The 18,837-nt window shown below is 41.6% G+C and overlaps 3 protein-coding genes across 4 annotated transcripts; all 3 read left to right on the forward strand.

The window, feature by feature from the left end:
* The first annotated feature begins 447 nt into the window (after positions 1–447).
* On the forward strand, positions 448–2,344 carry LOC134469064 (gap junction Cx32.2 protein-like). 2 transcript variants are annotated; one of them, XM_063223083.1, is made up of 2 exons: positions 448–529; positions 1,045–2,344. In XM_063223083.1, the coding sequence occupies exon 2, from the start codon at positions 1,067–1,069 to the stop codon at positions 1,913–1,915; it is 849 nt and encodes a 282-aa protein (XP_063079153.1). In that variant the 5' UTR covers positions 448–529; positions 1,045–1,066; the 3' UTR covers positions 1,916–2,344. The 2 variants fall into 2 exon arrangements, with proteins under 2 accessions (XP_063079153.1, XP_063079154.1); XM_063223084.1 differs by having other exon boundaries at positions 486–534.
* A 1,178-nt stretch (positions 2,345–3,522) lies between these two features.
* On the forward strand, positions 3,523–6,598 carry LOC134469066 (gap junction Cx32.2 protein-like). The gene is made up of 2 exons (XM_063223085.1): positions 3,523–3,627; positions 5,345–6,598. The coding sequence occupies exon 2, from the start codon at positions 5,372–5,374 to the stop codon at positions 6,080–6,082; it is 711 nt and encodes a 236-aa protein (XP_063079155.1). The 5' UTR covers positions 3,523–3,627; positions 5,345–5,371; the 3' UTR covers positions 6,083–6,598.
* An 8,827-nt stretch (positions 6,599–15,425) lies between these two features.
* Positions 15,426–18,032, forward strand: LOC134468455 (gap junction Cx32.2 protein-like). Its single transcript, XM_063222369.1, has 2 exons — positions 15,426–15,496; positions 15,839–18,032. The coding sequence occupies exon 2, from the start codon at positions 15,858–15,860 to the stop codon at positions 16,689–16,691; it is 834 nt and encodes a 277-aa protein (XP_063078439.1). The 5' UTR covers positions 15,426–15,496; positions 15,839–15,857; the 3' UTR covers positions 16,692–18,032.
* Positions 18,033–18,837: the final 805 nt, after the last annotated feature.

Consider the following 18,837-nt stretch of genomic DNA (forward strand, 5'->3'; position numbering starts at 1 on the left):
AATCTGAACTTTAAATGAGTTTTCACTTCTGAGTCTGACCTTTTACATCTCAAATCTTGGTGGGGTTTTTTTAGCCTCAAGTCGTTACAAACGCTTGTGAAGTTGTCACACAAAGGAAACTGAGTGAACTACTGCTCAACCCTGAGCACATAATCATTAAGCTTAAAAACACCTGAGAAAGTAACAAGATGATCAACCAATAGGCTGCAGGTGATTCAGAAATCCTAAATTACATGAATATTTCTGTTATCATGCAAAGATAAAGACAGTGGCAGTATAGATAAATTGACTATTGGTTATATCAGAAAAGAAAAAAGAAACGTCCCTCTGTCAATCATTAATGTTCAGTTTTGAGACTGGTGAGCAATTGTGTTCAAAATCCAGCCTGCCTTCTGCTGATCCGACGTGACAGTTAGCTTCAGAAATGTGTCGCAATCCTCACGGGGGCCAAAAACTCAAGGTTCAACCCCAAGAGCTGATTAGTTGAGTTGAAGTGGTGGACGAAGAAGCAGGTGGCTGTGAGTGTGAGGTAAGGTAACAAATAATATTTCATCTTTAATCTTCATTGCTCATCTGAAATTATTTTTAATGAGTACGAGCAATCCTCTTTCGGTCGAGGATAGATGGATAGATATTTTTTAAATCTTTTTTTGAGACTGAAATAATGTTTTCCTTTCCCCAGTACCTGTATATCTGTTCCTTGTTATTTTCCTTTTCTTGCTATTCAATGATGGCGCAAATAGAAATGTCTCTCTGACTGATCTTAAATATAAATATGTTATTTATAAAAGGAAAACAATATCTCAATAATCTATTGTTTGTTTCATGAATTTAGAGTACATTTCCATTTAGTTATTACAAGCATGTCTGTAATACTTCAGGTTATTCATCTGCTTTAAATTCTTTGTATTATATCCCGAGTCAACAAATAATGGAATGTAACAGTGCAAATAGACCACTGTTTTATCAGCTACATATTGTTTGTGTGCGTGTATGTTTTATCAGCTCCATTGTTTATGTGTGTATGTGTCTTCTGACTTGCAGGTGGAACTGACCGATACACAAAATGGGGGACTGGGGGTTCCTTTCTGGCCTTTTGGAAAAATACAACAGCAATTCCACCGTCATTGGCAAAGTATGGCTGACCTGCCTCTTCTTGTTCCGCATCATGGTTCTGGGAGCAGGGGCAGAGAAAGTGTGGGACGATGAACACTCCAACATGGTATGCAACACGCAGCAACCCGGTTGCGAGAACGTGTGCTACGACTGGCAGTTCCCCATCTCCCACATCCGCTTCTGGGTGCTGCAGATCATCTGCGTCTCCACCCCGACCCTCATGTACTTCGGCCACGCCATGCACATCATCTCCAAGGAGAAGAAGCTGCGGGCCCGCCGGGAGAGGCACGAGGAAAACGTCAAGGAGCCCAAGTACACGGACGACGCGGGCAAGCTGCACATCAAGGGCCAGCTGCTGATCAGCTACGTCACCCAGATCGTCTTCAAGATCCTGCTGGAGGTGGCCTTCATCGTAGGCCAGTACTACCTCTATGGCTTCTTCATGATCCCCATGTTCTCCTGCTCCCAAGAGCCCTGCCCCTTCACGGTGGCCTGCTACATGTCTCGGCCCACGGAGAAGACCATCTTCATCATCTTCATGCTGGCGGTGGCCGTGATCAGCCTGGTGCTCAACGTGGTGGAGCTCTTCTACCTGCTCTGCACCAAGTGCTGCGGAGCGGGCCGCCGCCGCCGCAAGGCCCAGCAGGGACACCGGCTCACCGCACCCCCCAGCTGGAGCCCTGGTCCTGACGCGCCCATGGAGGTCCAGAACACCATCAACACCTACAATGATAAGAGAAGCCTGGGGGGCAGCCTGGACGGAGCCAAGGATGACAAGAGGTTGCTGGGGGGCCACTGAACTTGAACTGGAGCTTGAACCGTGTCGAAGTGTTTTGCTTTGTTCCTTGTGAGAGATTATAATGTCTTTGTTTGAGGGAAACTCTGTCTGTTTTTGTTTTGTTTTATTTTAGTATGGTATTACTGTAATAAAAATGTAGGTCTGAGACAAATGTTGGTGTATGTTGTGTTAAAACTAATGTATTTGCTGCCTCGGAAGCTTGTGAATGATTTTTAAGTTATTTAAATGCTATACTATATTCCGAGGAACATTTTGCACAGTATTTGTATATAACTCACAAGATCCACATGTGATTTTGAAATAAAGTACTGTATTTATCATCAAATTTCCGTGCTATACAAATATACATATTAAAGAATGATAATTGGACATTGGTAGGGTCTTGTGAAACTTTGATACTGTTTTCAATAAAAAGAATATGAAAATACACCTGAACTGACATGAAGTCTTTTATTGTATACAGCAGGGGTGGGGCACCTATGGCCCGAGGGCCATCTTATCTGGCTCCCGATATCATTTTAATGTTATGCAGTTTCACATGAAACATGACAAGTTTTGTTAAGAAATCTTAGAAATTTGATTTGCAATATAATGGGGGAAAAAATCAGGAGACCTTGTGAAGGTGGGGTCTGTTGTAGAGGCTGCTGCCTTCAATATAGGCCTAAAGTGCAGGGTGAAATCCTGGTTTGAGTTCATGATACGGCCCTTGGGGGACTTTTTATGATTTGAAATGCCCCCTTGAATGAAAAGGGTTTACTACCCTTGACAATACGAAAACAATCTAGCTGAACATGAGTGTGCTATTGTAAGATATATTTTTTGAAATAAATAGTAGGCCTATTGATAATTGATATGCTCCACATATGCCCATGTCTACTTCATAAAATGTCAAATACAAATAAAGACACTGGTTTTCACAATGCATATTTGGTCAATGGGCAAACAGCATATGTGTAACATTGCTGAAAAAAGCAAAGAAGCCACTCATAAACCATCAATCAAATACTCCCAACAGAACATATGACAAAAAAATGCTAACATGTGCTCCAAAAACATGAACTAACAGTAGCATAATTTTATTAGAGTTTTTTCATAACGTTCTACTGGAACTGGGAGTACCCACATATGCTATTGTCATAGTAACCAACCTGGTTGACAGTGGAAAACATACTCATGAGCCATTCACATGACTATATTCACTCAAGTTGAAGGAAGGATGGCAAAGTAGCTGGCTGTAAAAATAAATGCATTGATTTTGATAAATGCATAAATGTATATTGCATTTATAAATGCATAGAGTACGGCATACAATATGTCGGTATGCATAATGCTAATGCACAATGGCAAACAAAAACACATACAGTTTAAGTAATAACAATATCTAAGAACTGTCAGTTCATCATCTGAATGATTTACATTTTTATGAGACTGGCTGACGTGACGCATCCAAAGCTCTGATTTTGCCAGAATTCCAGCTTATCTCAGCACTGTCATTCATTGACCAGCGTATTTGCCCATGCCCTTAACACAACTTTTTTTTTCTAGTCTTTCTGATTTATCATTTGTAGACGTCAACGTGACAGTCCGCTGGTGCGCAGGCATTGTGCAATTCCTTTGGTAGAGTTCAAGGTAGACCCCAGATGCAGACATTTTACCATATGAGCACCTGACTCTCCAGTGGTTGATAGTGATTGAGGAACGCAGATCATACGGTATGCCTATACGTTTTCCTTCATTATAACTTTTCATACAGAATTATTATTCTGATTGTTTTCCTTGTGTATTCTTTATGTAGTGTTCCTTTGGGTTTTTTAAATACAAATCGCAATTCTATGTTGTTTTACAAACATTTGTCACTAGTCTTGATGATTGCCGTGGGGCGTTGTTTTTACCTTAAGGCTTGCATAGTGTCAAAATTAATGTGGCAATACAGCAAATGACCACTATATTTTCCATGTATTTTATATGTTTTTGGAAAGGCAATGTTGTGAACTTCCTATTGATATTTTAAGGGGGGGAAAGTCTTAGTTTGCCATTTAGGATGTGTCTAAATTTGGGATACTGCCAGTATAGATATAATGCTAATAAGCTTCTTAACAATAGGCTAGTTGTTTGCTTTGCTCTATGAGCATTGGCGCTGTCCAGGCCACTATGAGGATGCGTGTGTCTTCATATTCTTTGCTGCCCAAAGTGATACTGTATGGTAGTAGTCTAATGTTTTGTAGGGTAGTGAATTCACCCCCTCTCTGCTGCAGCCCAAAATCTGTTGCATGATGCATGAAGCAGAAGCACAGTTTGTTTGTTTTCCATATCTGAAATGTTTACTCTTTCTCTCGATTTTATAGCCTACAAGTGACATTATTTTGACCCAGTCTCTTACTGGAGATGGGGTCGCCGGCGGGCCAATTCACTATTTGCTGAAAATACTCAACTACAGTACATCATAACAACATTGCTATGACCGTATAGAGAGCCTTAAGTAACAGATTAAGACATAGCCATTACAATTTTGGTGACAGTAAGGTTATAACATAGGCTCTGTGCTAAGGGGTTAAAGAGCACTACTGTACAGTACACTTCACATATCCACCATGTATCTGAGTGTGCATATTGTTTTCATATGGTATGCGTGTCATTGTCCCACACATGGCCGTAACTGCCATTGAGGACACAGAGATCATGTCCTCTGCATTTTTTTCAGAAATGTACATTTATTTATGATAAATCGATCTATGATCAACAATGGTAAATTCAGTCTGTATACGACAGCCCCTATTCCCATTTATTTGCCTAGAACAAGCCCATATTTTTTAAATAATGAGTTGAAATATCCCAACTACAGACTATTATATATTATCATTCTGAAAGTAGTATGCAGTACAGTGTGCAGTATTTGACCTCAGTATTTGAAAATGTCTCATAACGGCCCTGGTCCCACATGGTACTCTGTAAAACTCTCAGAACTCAGCCACCCTACGTTCAGAAAGTAAGAGTCCAGCCACATATTTGCTGCAGCCAATTCATTTTACCGACTGACCTGAATTAGCACAACCTCAGGCAGGGCCGTAACCAGACATTTTCAAATACCGAGGTAAAATACTGTGTGCTGTACTGTATACCTTCAAATACTTCAGTCAAACTCTTAAGTTTGTTTTTATTTATCACTGCCTTGAGAATAAATGGGGGTGTCGTATACAGACTGAATTTATCATTGTTGATCATATATCAATTTTCATCACAGATAAATTTTACATTACTGGAAAAAATACTGAGGACATGACCTCTGTGTCCTCAATGGTAGTTACGGCCATGACCTCAGGCCTCTCTCTTGTACAGTACCTGACAGTGTGTCTTTCACATGCTTTTCAAAACGTGTTCATTCATTTTCACAACCTTTTTGCTGTTTGTTTTGTTTGTTTTCTTTGATAGAAGAGGAGAGCCCTCAAACCACACAACATGGGAGATCTTGGCTTCCTCTCCAAGTTGCTGGAGAAAGTCCAGCAGCACTCCACCATCATCGGCAAGGTGTGGATGACCGTCCTGTTCGTCTTCCGGATCATGGTGCTGGGCGCTGCGGCGGAGAAGGTGTGGGGCGACGAACAGTCCAAGATGATATGCAACACCAAACAGCCCGGTTGCAAGAACGTGTGCTACGACAAGGCCTTCCCCATCTCCCACATTCGCCTGTGGGTCATGCAGATCATCTTCGTGTCCGCCCCAACCCTGGTCTACCTGGGCCACGTCATCCACATCACCCACAAGGAGAACAAGCTCAGGGAGAAGATCAAGAGCAGGGCGGAGAAGAGCGGCCAGAAGGTGCCCAAGTACACCGAGGAAGGGGGCAAAGTTCACATCAGGGGAAGCCTCTTGGGGAGCTACATGACCAGCCTGGTGTTCAAGATGATCCTGGAGGCGGCGTTCATCGTGGGCCAGTACTACCTCTACGGGTTTGTGTTCACGCCGCAGATCGTGTGCGAGGGGGATCCCTGCCCCTTCAAGGTGGAGTGCTTCATGTCTCGGCCGACGGAGAAGACCATCTTCATCATCTTCATGCTGGCGGTGTCCTGCGTGTCCCTGCTGTTGACTGTGGTGGAGATCTTCTACCTGATGTTCAGGAGAAGCGGCCGTCCAATGCAGCCGGTCAGCTACAGTGCAGCGACGTATTGACACCACACTGCACTTCAGAAGGTCCAGAGTATACGTGCCCAGTGACTCTTGGCGTGTACATGTAAGGTGCATTAGGGAAAACAAAGACACAGGATTGACTTATATTTATTAACCAAATGGAGTCTGTGAACGGGGTGACTGTAAAGAACTGTATAAAATGAAAAACTAATATATAATGAAGATGTAACATGAAACGGACACACACACACACACATTGGAGAAAACAACACTTGTGATTGGAGTCAAAAATGGGCAATTAAGTATTAATACAAAGATTATGACTACATACGGGTTTAAAAATATATAATAACGCTTTTGGGAATAAAGATGCAACATTCACATGAATCTATGTGTGACTGAGAAAAAATGTGCATATCATTTAACTTTTTTTTGGACAATCTTCATGTTAGAAACTGGTCATGTAAATATGTGCTGTGGTTTTATTTTTTATATTGTTAGTGTGTTGTACTATTTTTGACTTTTTTAAAATAAAGGTTTAACATTCTTTTCGATATATTTATTAGTTCTCTGTTGTATTATCACTGAGGCTGTGAATTTTAAAAAAATCCCTGCTAAGAAACAAGTGAGATATTTAGTTAGCTGCTAACAGCCTTGTCTTTTTCAGTCTATGAACACAAACATGAAAACAAAAAATATTGTTTTTATTATTGTTATTATTAACTCAAACTAATTTGGCATCACAACAGTAGATGACTGGATTTTCGAACACTCAACTGTGTACTTTGATCTCATTGCATATCCTTCTCTGCTAGAGTCAGCGTAGGCCCAAGAGTAAACTTTGACAGCTAGCTGAGCATGTGTGACTGCACGTTTCACCCAAAGCTAGATAACTCTATGCTGTTGTCTCAAGATACTGGCACTGTCAGCACAATGTTAACAGATTTTATTACCTTTGTGGCTGTAAAAAAAGATACAAATGTATGCAGTGTAGTATCTCATGTTTTGGTATTTAGGAAAAAAATCTTATCTCGTGTCTGGTCAGGCTTGAACTAACAGCAGGCTAACTCTTCAAATAGCTCCTCTCATGTGGTTTCTGCTGTACTGTGTGTCACCACCAGAAAAAAAGGCAAGAGGTTACTAGGCCTATGTGTGCACTCTTGTGTGAGCAAGCATAACCTGTAGCCCACCTCTCAAAATTTCCATGGTGCTAATAACAGGTGTGACTGTATAAAATGGAGGACAGAATGTGTTTGACTGATGCCGATGATGCCATGTTATCAATAGTCCTTAATTTGTTTTTATTGGATGAAGGAATTACCTCAAGGGCTTAGAATGAGAGTTAAAACACATGCTGTTGAAGTTTTTACATGTTCTCACTAGTTTCACGCCTGGTCCGCCCGGGGGTTGTATTTACGTCTTACGACATTTGGTTTGAGCCGGAATAGTGTATTCAGTTGGCTAGGCTACGTGTTTTTGGGTTTAAGTCTGATTAGTTGTGTAATCAAACATTTCAAATAAGCGATTTAGGATTAGGGTTAGAGTTAAGGTTAGGGTTAGGTTTAGGGTTAGAGTTAAGGTTAGGGTTAGGATTAGGGTTAAGGTCGTCTGTCATGGCGACGGACCAAATGACGTAAGACGTAAGCAAGGGCAGGTCCAGACATTTATTCTTGGGGGGGCAAAAGGGTGACGAAGTGTATTTCAGGGGGGCATGCTCCTACACTAAGGGAAAATGATAAACGCTATCTAATCGACACACACACTGATGTGATACGGTGAATCCCTTAAAGTGAAACCCGGCAACCTAAATTTCTATGTCTGAAATGATGTCAAGCATTAAGGCTATTGGTCACAATCAGGGCTCTAAATTAATACCAGCCAGTTTGGCTGGTGGAAAATACCAACTTTGATTCTTTAGTGAGGATTTTGTTATTGTTGTCGAAATGTACATGGCAACGGAATACCACGCATAACATTGGAAAGAGGGGAATCTAAGCTTTTGAATGGTACCCCACATGTCCCAACTCACAGCCATGATGTCTATACAAACATGCATCAAAGAGTGTGTGTGGGAAAAAAATGTTTTGTTGAACCGCTATTTGAGATTTCGTGGGCGTGCTACAAGCTCTGCGTATCATGTTTTTTGTGGGGCTAGAGTCTATTATATCTGAGGGGGCATCTGAGGTGGCAAATCATATTTCTGGGGGGGCAAATGCCACCCCCTGCCACCCCTTAGAACCGTCTCTGGACGTAAGTACAACCCCTGGACCGACTGGGCGTGAAACTAGTGAGTCTCCTGGGCTGGGGCAATCTAATCTCGCTCAAGGGTGCTTTAACCATGTAATGGATGAGAGTTGTGGAGGGCACCCATTGTCATCCTAACTCTAATTTGCAACCTTCTGATGACAAGACCCATTCCCTAACCAATAGGGCCACAGCTGCTCAATATAATAAGAAATCACAAGCTTTTTAAAGAATGTAATAAACATACCAAAAACTATGCTTGTTGTGCCTTTGGGATTTCAGCACCTCTCTTCATGTTATTGCCTAATTTCCTTTCCTGAGTCCCCCACCTATACGCATGCTATATTCCAAGCTTAACCCCTTAAGACGCGGCTTAATACATTTGTTGTTACCAGTATGGTAATGACCAAGTCGTGGTGCATTTCTAAAGGGCCTGAGTTGTGTCATAGTATTGTAGTGCTATGGTAGTTACATTTCAATGACTATTACAGCGTGCCACTGGAGGTACGGCGCGCATTAAGGGGCTACGCTGAGGCCATAGAGTCTACTCAGGCCCTACGCTAAATAATTACAACTGTTTTAAAAAATCTCCATCATCACCATGCACTGTATAGCTCTCTAGTGGCCTGTGGTCTCATAATGTGAACTCTGTTTCTTACCTACTATCCCTACCTTGTGTCCTCAAGCAGGTAAGAAACTCAAAGTTGAATTCCAATCAAGGAAATTGCACAGCATTGCTGTCTTTAATTTAAGGCCATCACTGTGATTTTTGCGAAAATCCTGAACATGTTATCAATCCCAGGGTTAGTCATATTTCGCCTACATCCTCTCCCTGTGTTACTGTCTACATGATAGAGTTGACTAGTGGATCATATGATGTCCTTTTAAAACGATGCCTAGTATGTCTGAGAATGTCATCAGCATGTACCAAAAACATAGGCGATGTTTTGCCAAAATGTGCAGGATTATTTCTCTCTCTCTCTCTCTCTCTCTCTCTCTCTCTCTCTCTCTCTCTCTCTCTCTCTCTCTCTCTCTCTCTCTCTCTCTCTCTCTCTCTCTCTCTCTCTTTTGCACACACACACACACACACACACACACACACACACACACACACACACACACACACACACACACACACACACACACACACACACACACACACACACACACACACACACACACACACACACAGTATATTAGCCTTTTGAAATACCCTTTAAAATGATTCAGTGAAGCAGGCGATCCCACAAGGTGACTGACAGGACTAACAGTGAACTGTCAGGATAGTATGACCCTGCTGTTCAGTGATATGTTTATGCTGCAGACAGTGTAGCGTACCCTGGACTGCTGGCCAGAGGTTGTGTTGTCAGCTATGAGAGCTAAGCACGTTCTGTGTGTGCACACGTGAGTTACAAGCCAGAGATACATATCCCTTCAAAAGACCCTTTAAACCTTACAGTCAAACAACACTGTCACACTGTGAACACTGTCTGGGAACACAATATAATTAAATCTACTATTTTACTATGGCTGATATGATATGAGGTAGGCCCTATTGTTTTGATTATGCAAAGTCACAGAAAAGCAAAGGGAAAGAAATGAATAACCCAAAGGAAAATGCAAATATCTAAATACAATTTTATTTTACATCGCAGAACTGTGAGTGTATTGCAACTCAGAGCAAGGTTCTTTCAAAAATAAAGCTGGAAAAAGCACACACAGAAAACACACAGTACGATAAAAAAAAATGTATTTAGAATGCATCAACACAAGTAGCATTCTGCATAGCATACTATATGAAACTTTGTGTAACTGAGGCTAGCTAGCAGAGTTGGCGTGGAACGTTAGTAAACCTCCCTCCCAATGCCGTTGGTCTGGGGGACTGGTCCTTTAGTCCAGCGGTATCGTACTGTGTCTCCCATTGCCGTACCGTTGTACTTGACGAGGTCGCACATTCGCATCCCCGAGGGGACGAACAGGTGCAAGATGACCTCCGTCACAGTGGTGCCGTGACCCGGATGGGAGTGAGGTTTAAGGGGGAGAGTGTAATGGAGGCTAACTTGCAGAGTTGGGGTGGAACGTTAGTAAACCTCCCTCCCAAAGCCTCATACAGTATCGATGCCGTTGGGCTGGGGGACTGGTCCTTTAGTCCAGCGGCATCGTACTGTGTCTCCCATTGCCGGACCGTTGTACTTGACGAGGTCGCACGTTCGCATCCCCGAGGGGGATGAACAGGTGCAAGATGGCCTCCGTCACCGACCTCCGTCACACAAAGCTCAGTGATTTCATTAAACTGTTTGGTTTAACTCAGATGTAGCCATGCCATAAACTTGGCAGAAAAGTACATTCTTGATCTTGTTTTAGAAAATGGCATCCTGGGCTTTTCCAGCGGTGTAGTCTACTTTTTTGTATTGGGTATATGTATATTAGGGCAGCCATAGGAGCTTAGTTTCCAAACTAGGGGCCAATTTCCTGCATTCTAGTGCATTTTAGGGTGAATCTTAACCTCACAAGGTAACACTTTATTTTAGTGTTACGTCTATTAGCACTAATACATACACTGTGCTTGTATAGGTAACTTGTAAGGCAGGTACTAAGCAAAATCAAACATTTGTTAGGCATCTATTCGCAAATGTCTTGTTCATGCACAATGAGGGATTTATTACCAATTTAACCTAGTAAGGGCCTAGTAGACCTTAGCTTTTGCTTAGTACATGCCTTACAAATTACTTATGCAAACATTAACATTGTATGTATTAGTGCTAATAGATGTAAAACTAAAATACCTCATAACAAGGAGATAGAGGGGTAGATAGATGCCTCCCACCATCTTGGTATGGGGTGCTTCTCACACTATCGGCATATTGCCAAATGATGTTCATGTCAGCATTGTTACCCCTATAATGGCACTAATGAATTTGAGACGTTCATCCCTATAGGGAATGGTCAAAGAAACAGCTATGCGTATTTTTTTTCTTTCTTCGTAGCCGACTTTGCCAAAGTGAGGATTCCTGCTCAACTGGTGGGCATGTGGGCATGGGTTTAAAGCTGTAATTTCTGACTGAATATTGATTGTAATCTTATAGTCATGTTCTATTCCATAATGAGTTACCGTTTATTAAATGCGGCAGTGTTATTCTAAATATGCAAAAGTGAATTTTACACAAGTGGATATATTTGTTGGTTTGCAATTTTATTTGCAAAGTTTGCAATTTTAAATGGGTATACTGAAATCTCTCATTTTTTTCCTGGTGGGTATACTGTGTATAGGCCTACCTGTGTTCTATGTCAACTATTCTACGGGGCTTTTCTACAAACAATTACCTCTCCCTCAGGCAAATTCGATTTGTCATTTGGCCCCTTTACAATCTCAGGATTTGTCATAGTATTATATAGTGTTGCATTCTCCTGCATCAAGCATTAAAATGCTGGTGCCACCTACTGGGCAAGAGATAGAAATTGGTTCACAGTGTACTGTTCCACAATATTCAGAAAATCAGTCAGTGATTTTGAGCTCATGGCTTAATTTTTTTTGAGTGTATTTTGATTGCAAACACGCCATGTAGCATGTTTCGGGAAACGCATGTGCAAAGACAACATCTCACGTATTAAATAATTCACAACCCATCCATTGCAATGCAACATACAAAGGACATTTGCAAGCTGCTTGCTACATTGCTGCTTGATACATTACATAAATCATACATTAGAAGTAGGGCTCAGCCTTCATAGGAGCCTCAGCCCTGTATGTGCAGTAAAAAACCCTAAGTCCTGTATGTGCAATATAAATCCTACACAATGGCAGACATCAATCACAAATGAAAGTGACATCTGTCATAAAATAATTCATATAGAGTATTCATCTTTTGAAACAGAGAATACAGAATGCAAGGACTGTGATAGCAGCATTTTCATAATTAAAAAAAAATCACTCATCATTTTCAGTGTCTTTCAGCAAAATGTCTTGTGATTGACTGTTAAAATCGTTGAAGGTGTGGAAGGGGCAGAGCCGCATCGCCTTTTCGCCCGTGCACAGAGGAGGAAGGGAAATCTCGATGACGTTCACATCATAAAGAGGATGAACACGGTCTTCTCTTTGGGTCGGGACATGGAGCACTCTCTCGCCCCAGTGCAAGAGTAGCCATGTTGGACCGCTCGTCGCCCCAAACCTTCTCCACACCGGCACCCAACATCATGATCCTGGAGACGAACATCACGGTCATTCACACCTTACTAACGTGACGACCATGGAGTGGGTCACTTGGACAGGAACCCAAAGTTTCCCATGATTTCGGCAAGCACTTCTGCATACAAACAGAAAATAAGCCTACATTAACATATAGTAGATGTACTGTATACAAATGACATGGAGCACTAGAGCAAAACACTAGTTTGTTGTGAACATTCTCAGTTTGTGAGGAAAAGAATGCCCATTGGAAGGGCATAACTGTTTCGAAAGCTTTATCTTTTGAAATTGTGATACAAGAATATGACTAAGTCCTGTACAAAAACAGAATTACATGAAACATGAAATTGCATAGAATGCATACCCAAGACAGTTTAATCAGCAACAATGATGGAAATATTAGCATTGCACCGAGTAGATATTAATTCTTGTGTTTCTGCAGTGTGTTCGAAGAAACAAAATAGGCTAATACATCACTCATCAGCATTCTTATCTGATATTACTCGTTTCACAAGTCAACATAGCAAAGACAAAGGGTGACCTTTGACAAAACCCTTGTGTAGACTCAGTTGTTAAAATGAGCAAGAGTAGAATCACACCTTGCTTTGGTACTTTTTATTGCATGTGATGGGAGCCTCTTACTGTATAACCCCCGAGAAATCTGAAAACTCAGACTGTGTCAAGTCAGACTGTAACATCCCACAGATGTTGCATCAGTAGGTCTTTCCCTCCCTTCCTTCTCCAGTCAACACGTAGGCCTTGATCTTGAACTAGCCGGTATCAGGGGTCACAAACGCTTCACTGCCACACAGTTACACATGGTCTAACCCACAAATGAACTTTTAGACCCCGACAACAGACACATTTGACCTGTACCTGTACATTGGAGAGTGCACTGTGGAAGTGCCGTTGTCCTCTACAATTTGATAACTCGTTATATCAGCTATTTATACAGTATTTAACTGTATGTTTAATTCCGATATTTTAGGTGCCAGACAGGGTCTTGTGGTACATATACATAAAGATTTTATTCAAATATCTCTTGTATAGTAATTTACTCCCACAAATCCTTAATTCATTTTCCTCAGGATTAGTAATGTTTCTGCACTCCACTCTACTCTGCTCGTAGCCTCGTGAGCCTATTCACTGTTTGCTGAAAATTCTCAACTACATTATAACAATAATTGCTATGACATTACTGAGAGTCTTTAGTAACAGATTAAGACATAGCCATTACAATTTTGGTGACAGTAAGGTTAAAACATAGACTCTGCGCTAAGGAGTTAATATTAAGCTCATTAGCGCCATCTGTTTAGTCTTTAGTGTGTTTTCCTATTCCGTCACTGACCGTATATTCACAAGGATGAATGGAAGGAGCCATGCAAGCAATGGCGGTTCTACCCATTTTGGGACCCTAGGCAAAATATAGACATGGGGAGCTCTTGAATTAATTTTGCTGGCATTTACTATGGCAGGGTTGACTGTTGGGGGCCCGTATATTGAGCAGTTTTGATGAGGCCCTAGGCCAGTGGTTCTCAAACTTTTCCCATCATTCCCCCCTTCGGAGGGCCTGGATGTTCCCGAGCCCCCCCGGCCCCCAAGCAACAGCAGTACTAGCACAGACTGATTTTATGATCGCTGCGCGGTGTAGAATCAAAGGAAAGATGACTGGTGATATAAAACAAAGAGGGACTGCAGTGGAGTGCAGATGTGTATGACAATTAATAATATAATGTTTATAATTATTGTGCTTAAAACATGGCGAGACAGGAAATCATTTCCTTAGGGGAAAAAAAAATCAGATGTCACACGCCCCCCCTGTGATGCCTCCGCGCGCCCCCCCAGGGGGGCTTACGCCCCACTTTGAGAAACACTGCCCTAGGCAATAGCCCAGTCTGCCAACTGGTAAAACCAGCTCTGCATGCAAGGCATAAGTCAAGAGAAGTAGGATCTAAACTAACAACCCTCTGATTTGTGCAAGTGTCTTTTGCCTCCAGAACATTTTTGCAAATCCTTTTAGTTTTCCAACAAATTTTCAAACTAATGTTACGTTACCTCTTTAGATTGTGCTTCAACAACACTTTTGCTAATCATTTTAGTTTGCCAAATAATTTTCAAACTAATGTTACAATACCTCAAGATTGTGTTCCACATATATAAAGTCTATAATTTGCCACATCATATCAGCTCAGTGGCCAGGTGTATTGTATTGATGTGCAAACCATTATCCGTGGCTACCCCAATTATACTGTCAATACATTTCCTTAGACACTCTGTGGAAAACGGGAACACTAGGCCTACTCTTTTTAATTGGAATGTCATTGGGATTTTAAGTTGGGTTCCTTGAAAGGCGCTGTATAAAACTAAGTCATTATTAGTCAGTAGTAGTAGTAATGTTATGGTTCCAGACATTAATCACACACATTTGTACAAATCATAATTACAAACAGGCCCCTAAATAAACATTTTTGTTCACCAGCCAAAATTCTTTATAGATGTTTATCGTAGTGGCCAAACACACACTCTGTAATGGCTTAAAGTGGCTGGTAAGTTGTTTTTTTTTCTACCAGCCAAACTGAAACTTCACCAGCATTTGGCCAGTTGGCTGGTGTTAATTTAGAGCCCTGATTACAAACAATAAAAAATGTGGTATTTTATTGTAGGCCTATTGTAAACATTTGGAGATATATTTTGGTGATTTGAGAGGCATTACAGATGGTAACTAGTCTTTGGTGGACTACCAGTACGTTTGCATCTGTTCCTTCACAGGAAATGACAGAGTGCACTCAAGACGTCTGATTGAGAAATCGTGAAAAAAGGGAAATGTGTCCAAAAGATTCTGGTTATAACCGCCCATTTGTGGAGGGATGTCAAAAGGCAGAATCACGTGTCCACATGACACTGTGATGTCTATAAGATTGTGTTGCTCGATATCGGGTTCTAAATCACAGTAGTAACCTACACCACAGTTACTAAGAGGATAAATAGACTGAACTTCCGTCTGAACAAGCCACTGAATATAGAAGGTAAGATCCACTATTATATCTCTCAATCACAACATTAGTTATTATACTTCAGTTTGAATACTAACTGCTGAATTATCCTACAGTAGACTACTGGTAAGAATATTAGCACCCTGTCCATAGGTGTCTCTATCACATATCATGACCTATGTAATACCGGTGGTCTAGCGCAGTGTTTTACAACTTTTTTTTGTCTTTTTTTTTTCTTTATGTCATAGGCTACCATTATTACAGAAATGAATAATGAGTGGAAAAGAGACTTTGCTATGATAAACATTGAGCACAGTCATTATCGGTCAAATGTTCCAGATGCAAATGAAAAAATCTTGTTCCTCTTTTTGGTAGACTTGATACAGGAGGCAGCATGGGAGACCTTACTTTTCTCTCCGGATTGCTGGCCAAAGTGTCAGAGCACTCGACGGTGGTGGGGAAGGTGTGGATGACTGTTCTGTTCCTCTTCCGCATCATGGTGCTGGGTGCCAGCATCGAGAGCGTCTGGGGGGACGAGCGGTCCAATATGGTATGTGACACCACGCGTACGGGCTGCGAGAGCATGTGCTACAACTGGATGTTCCCCATCTCTCATGTGCGCTTCTGGGTGCTGCAGATCATCTTCGTGTCCGTCCCGACCCTGCTCTACCTGGGCCACGCCATGCACGTCATCTCCAAGGAGAGGAAGCTGCGTGAGCAACTGAAGAAAGATGAGGCGTCCTTGGTCGTCAAGAGACCGAAGTACACGGACGAGAGCGGCAAGGTGTACATCAGAGGGGTGCTCCTGCGCACCTACATGGCTCAGCTGTTCTTCAAGATCCTGCTGGAGGTGGGCTTCATCCTGGGCCAGTATTACCTCTACGGCTTCTTCATGATGCGCGAATTCGACTGCAAACAGTATCCTTGCACCAAGACGGCGCAGTGCTTCGTATCCCGGCCGACTGAGAAGACGGTCTACATCATCTTCCAGTTGGTGGTGGCCTGCTTTTCTGTGTTCCTCTGCATCCTGGAGGGCTTCTACCTGCTCTGCAAAAACATGAAGAGCCGGAGTAGCCCCACTATCCACCACCACCAGCCTCTCCTGAGCCCGGCTCCAGGCTCCGGAACCACCACCCCTCTACCCCATTGGCAGCCACACATGGTTGCCATGGAAACCATTCACCAGAACAACACCAATGCCTCCTACGAAGGCGAGAAGCGTCTATGATTCCGAAGTCACTGAGGGGACATTTATTGCTGGTCAGCAAGGTGTGAATGACAATATGACATTGTTATCGTTCAGGGGTTCATGATGTCTCATTTTTTCCACAAATTTTCACTGCTCTGTGTTGTTTTTAGGTCATAGAGGTGTGGAAATTTGGGGGTCCACATCGTGTGCAGAGTGTGTGTCTTACAGTATATGTGTCCCAAAACAAGTTTCATTTCACTACATTCAGTGTTTTTTTGTTTTTTCCCCTTATAAAGCACTTTATGAGGTAGATGTGTTACTATTAAGTTGATTGTGTATGTTCTTTTAAGATTAGCATTTGTATGACATGACTATACTTGACTGACTGGGTTTTGCAATAGGCCTACTACCAACATACTATCCTGACATCTCAAAAAATCTCTTATCCCTTTAGATAAATTACAGTTTGCCATGTCTTTTGAGTTTGCCATGTTTTTAGAGCTTGCCATGTCTTTTGATTTTGGTTTTGTCTTGTCAGTGTCCTATTTCTTACTCGGTGTGTGTGGATTTGTGATAATTTCCCAGTTACTTCCCTTTAGTGTGTTTGAATGAATAAAGTTCTTCTGAATTCTGTCCGTGGACATTAGCTCTGTGGATTACTTCCTGGGTTTTGGTGAAACGGGAGGGACAGAGGAAGCCATGACACACTCTCCACCAGTGACACTGGCACATACAGTACTATTTCATGTGGCGTCAAGCACCTTCAAACACTGAACATTTCAACTCATTTCAAGCAGGTGCACGTGTGTGTCATCCGGTGGCAAACAGTTGACATGTAGGGCCTAGTGTACATAAAGACGCCACTGTTTTATGCCTGTTACCAGAAGTCATGCTTCACTTCAAAATGGAACTTGTTTTACTTTGCGGTGAAACATGCTGATTAAAAGGGGTAAATGGACTGGAGATAAACATGATGCCACACCTTTTCTGCTTCAATTATCAGGATTTGTCTGGTTTGGTTCTTTATGATGTTAACACCCTGCAATATGGCAAAGGTCAATGCCACTACTCCCCCAAATCATTACATATTGCCACAGGGTGGCAGTAAAGCAACACAACATAGAGAGAGATCAGTTTTGAAGATTTGAAAATGGACAGTGGAAAAGGACTGAAATGGACAGTAGTTTTCTATTTGTGAGTACACTGCTGGGCCATACTGGACTTTCAGAACGCAGTATCCCTCCATACTGGTAAACTGAGAAAAAAAGGCTTTAAAGTTTCCTTTCTGGGCGCGCAACTGTGTTGGAGGTAAAGTGATGATGACACTTCCATATAATACTTTTTTATGGTGGAAATGTATGCACACAAGAAAAAAACAAAACAAAACAATGTTCTCATGACTTTTTGCTGAAAAATCAAAATACTGCATTCTGTTGTGGTATTACTGTCTACACCCAAACCACGGTTTCAATGGAGAAGTGCAATATCTCACGTGATACTGCGTTTTTGGCTTGTACGAAATAACCTCTTTAAAAAAATCGCAGAATAATAGTTGTTTATCGTTTTTTTCTGAAACGGGACAAAGTTGAACCAACATTTTTTGACACAAGACAAAGAAGATATTTTAAAGCCAATTTCCGGTATAAATTCAATTTTGACCATTTCCAAGATACTGCGTTCTGAAATTGTAGGGCAGCATAGGTGGGGGGATGCAGCATTACACTATACACTTTATTTTAATGGTTTACTATTACAGTGGATCTACCAATATTGTTAGACTACCACATTAGGTGTAACCAGTGTAACAATGTTTAATACCATGTAATACCAGTGTGACACCATGTACCAATTTTGTACTTACATCTAGGGTTAGGATTAGGGTTGGTACATGGTATTACACTAGTATTAGGCCTACATGGAATTAAAGGAGCAGTTCAGCCAATTTCAATAATGTTGTATTGCTCACGCTACCCTTGACTTGTCAGTTCCCGGTGACGCTGCATTTTTTGGCTCAGCCCTTTCCGAGATTTGAGCTATTCTAATGGGGGCAGATTTTGTTGACATTTAAAAAAATCTTAACATAGGCCTACTCCAAATATTTTCCCAAAAGGTATCGCTATATGCTCTGATGATGTTGCATAACCTTTTGGATGTTTTCGGGCATGAATAAAAACATTTTGTGAAA

Source organism: Engraulis encrasicolus, chromosome 18 (assembly GCF_034702125.1).
Source record: "Engraulis encrasicolus isolate BLACKSEA-1 chromosome 18, IST_EnEncr_1.0, whole genome shotgun sequence".
Taxonomy (NCBI): Eukaryota; Metazoa; Chordata; class Actinopteri; order Clupeiformes; family Engraulidae; genus Engraulis; species Engraulis encrasicolus.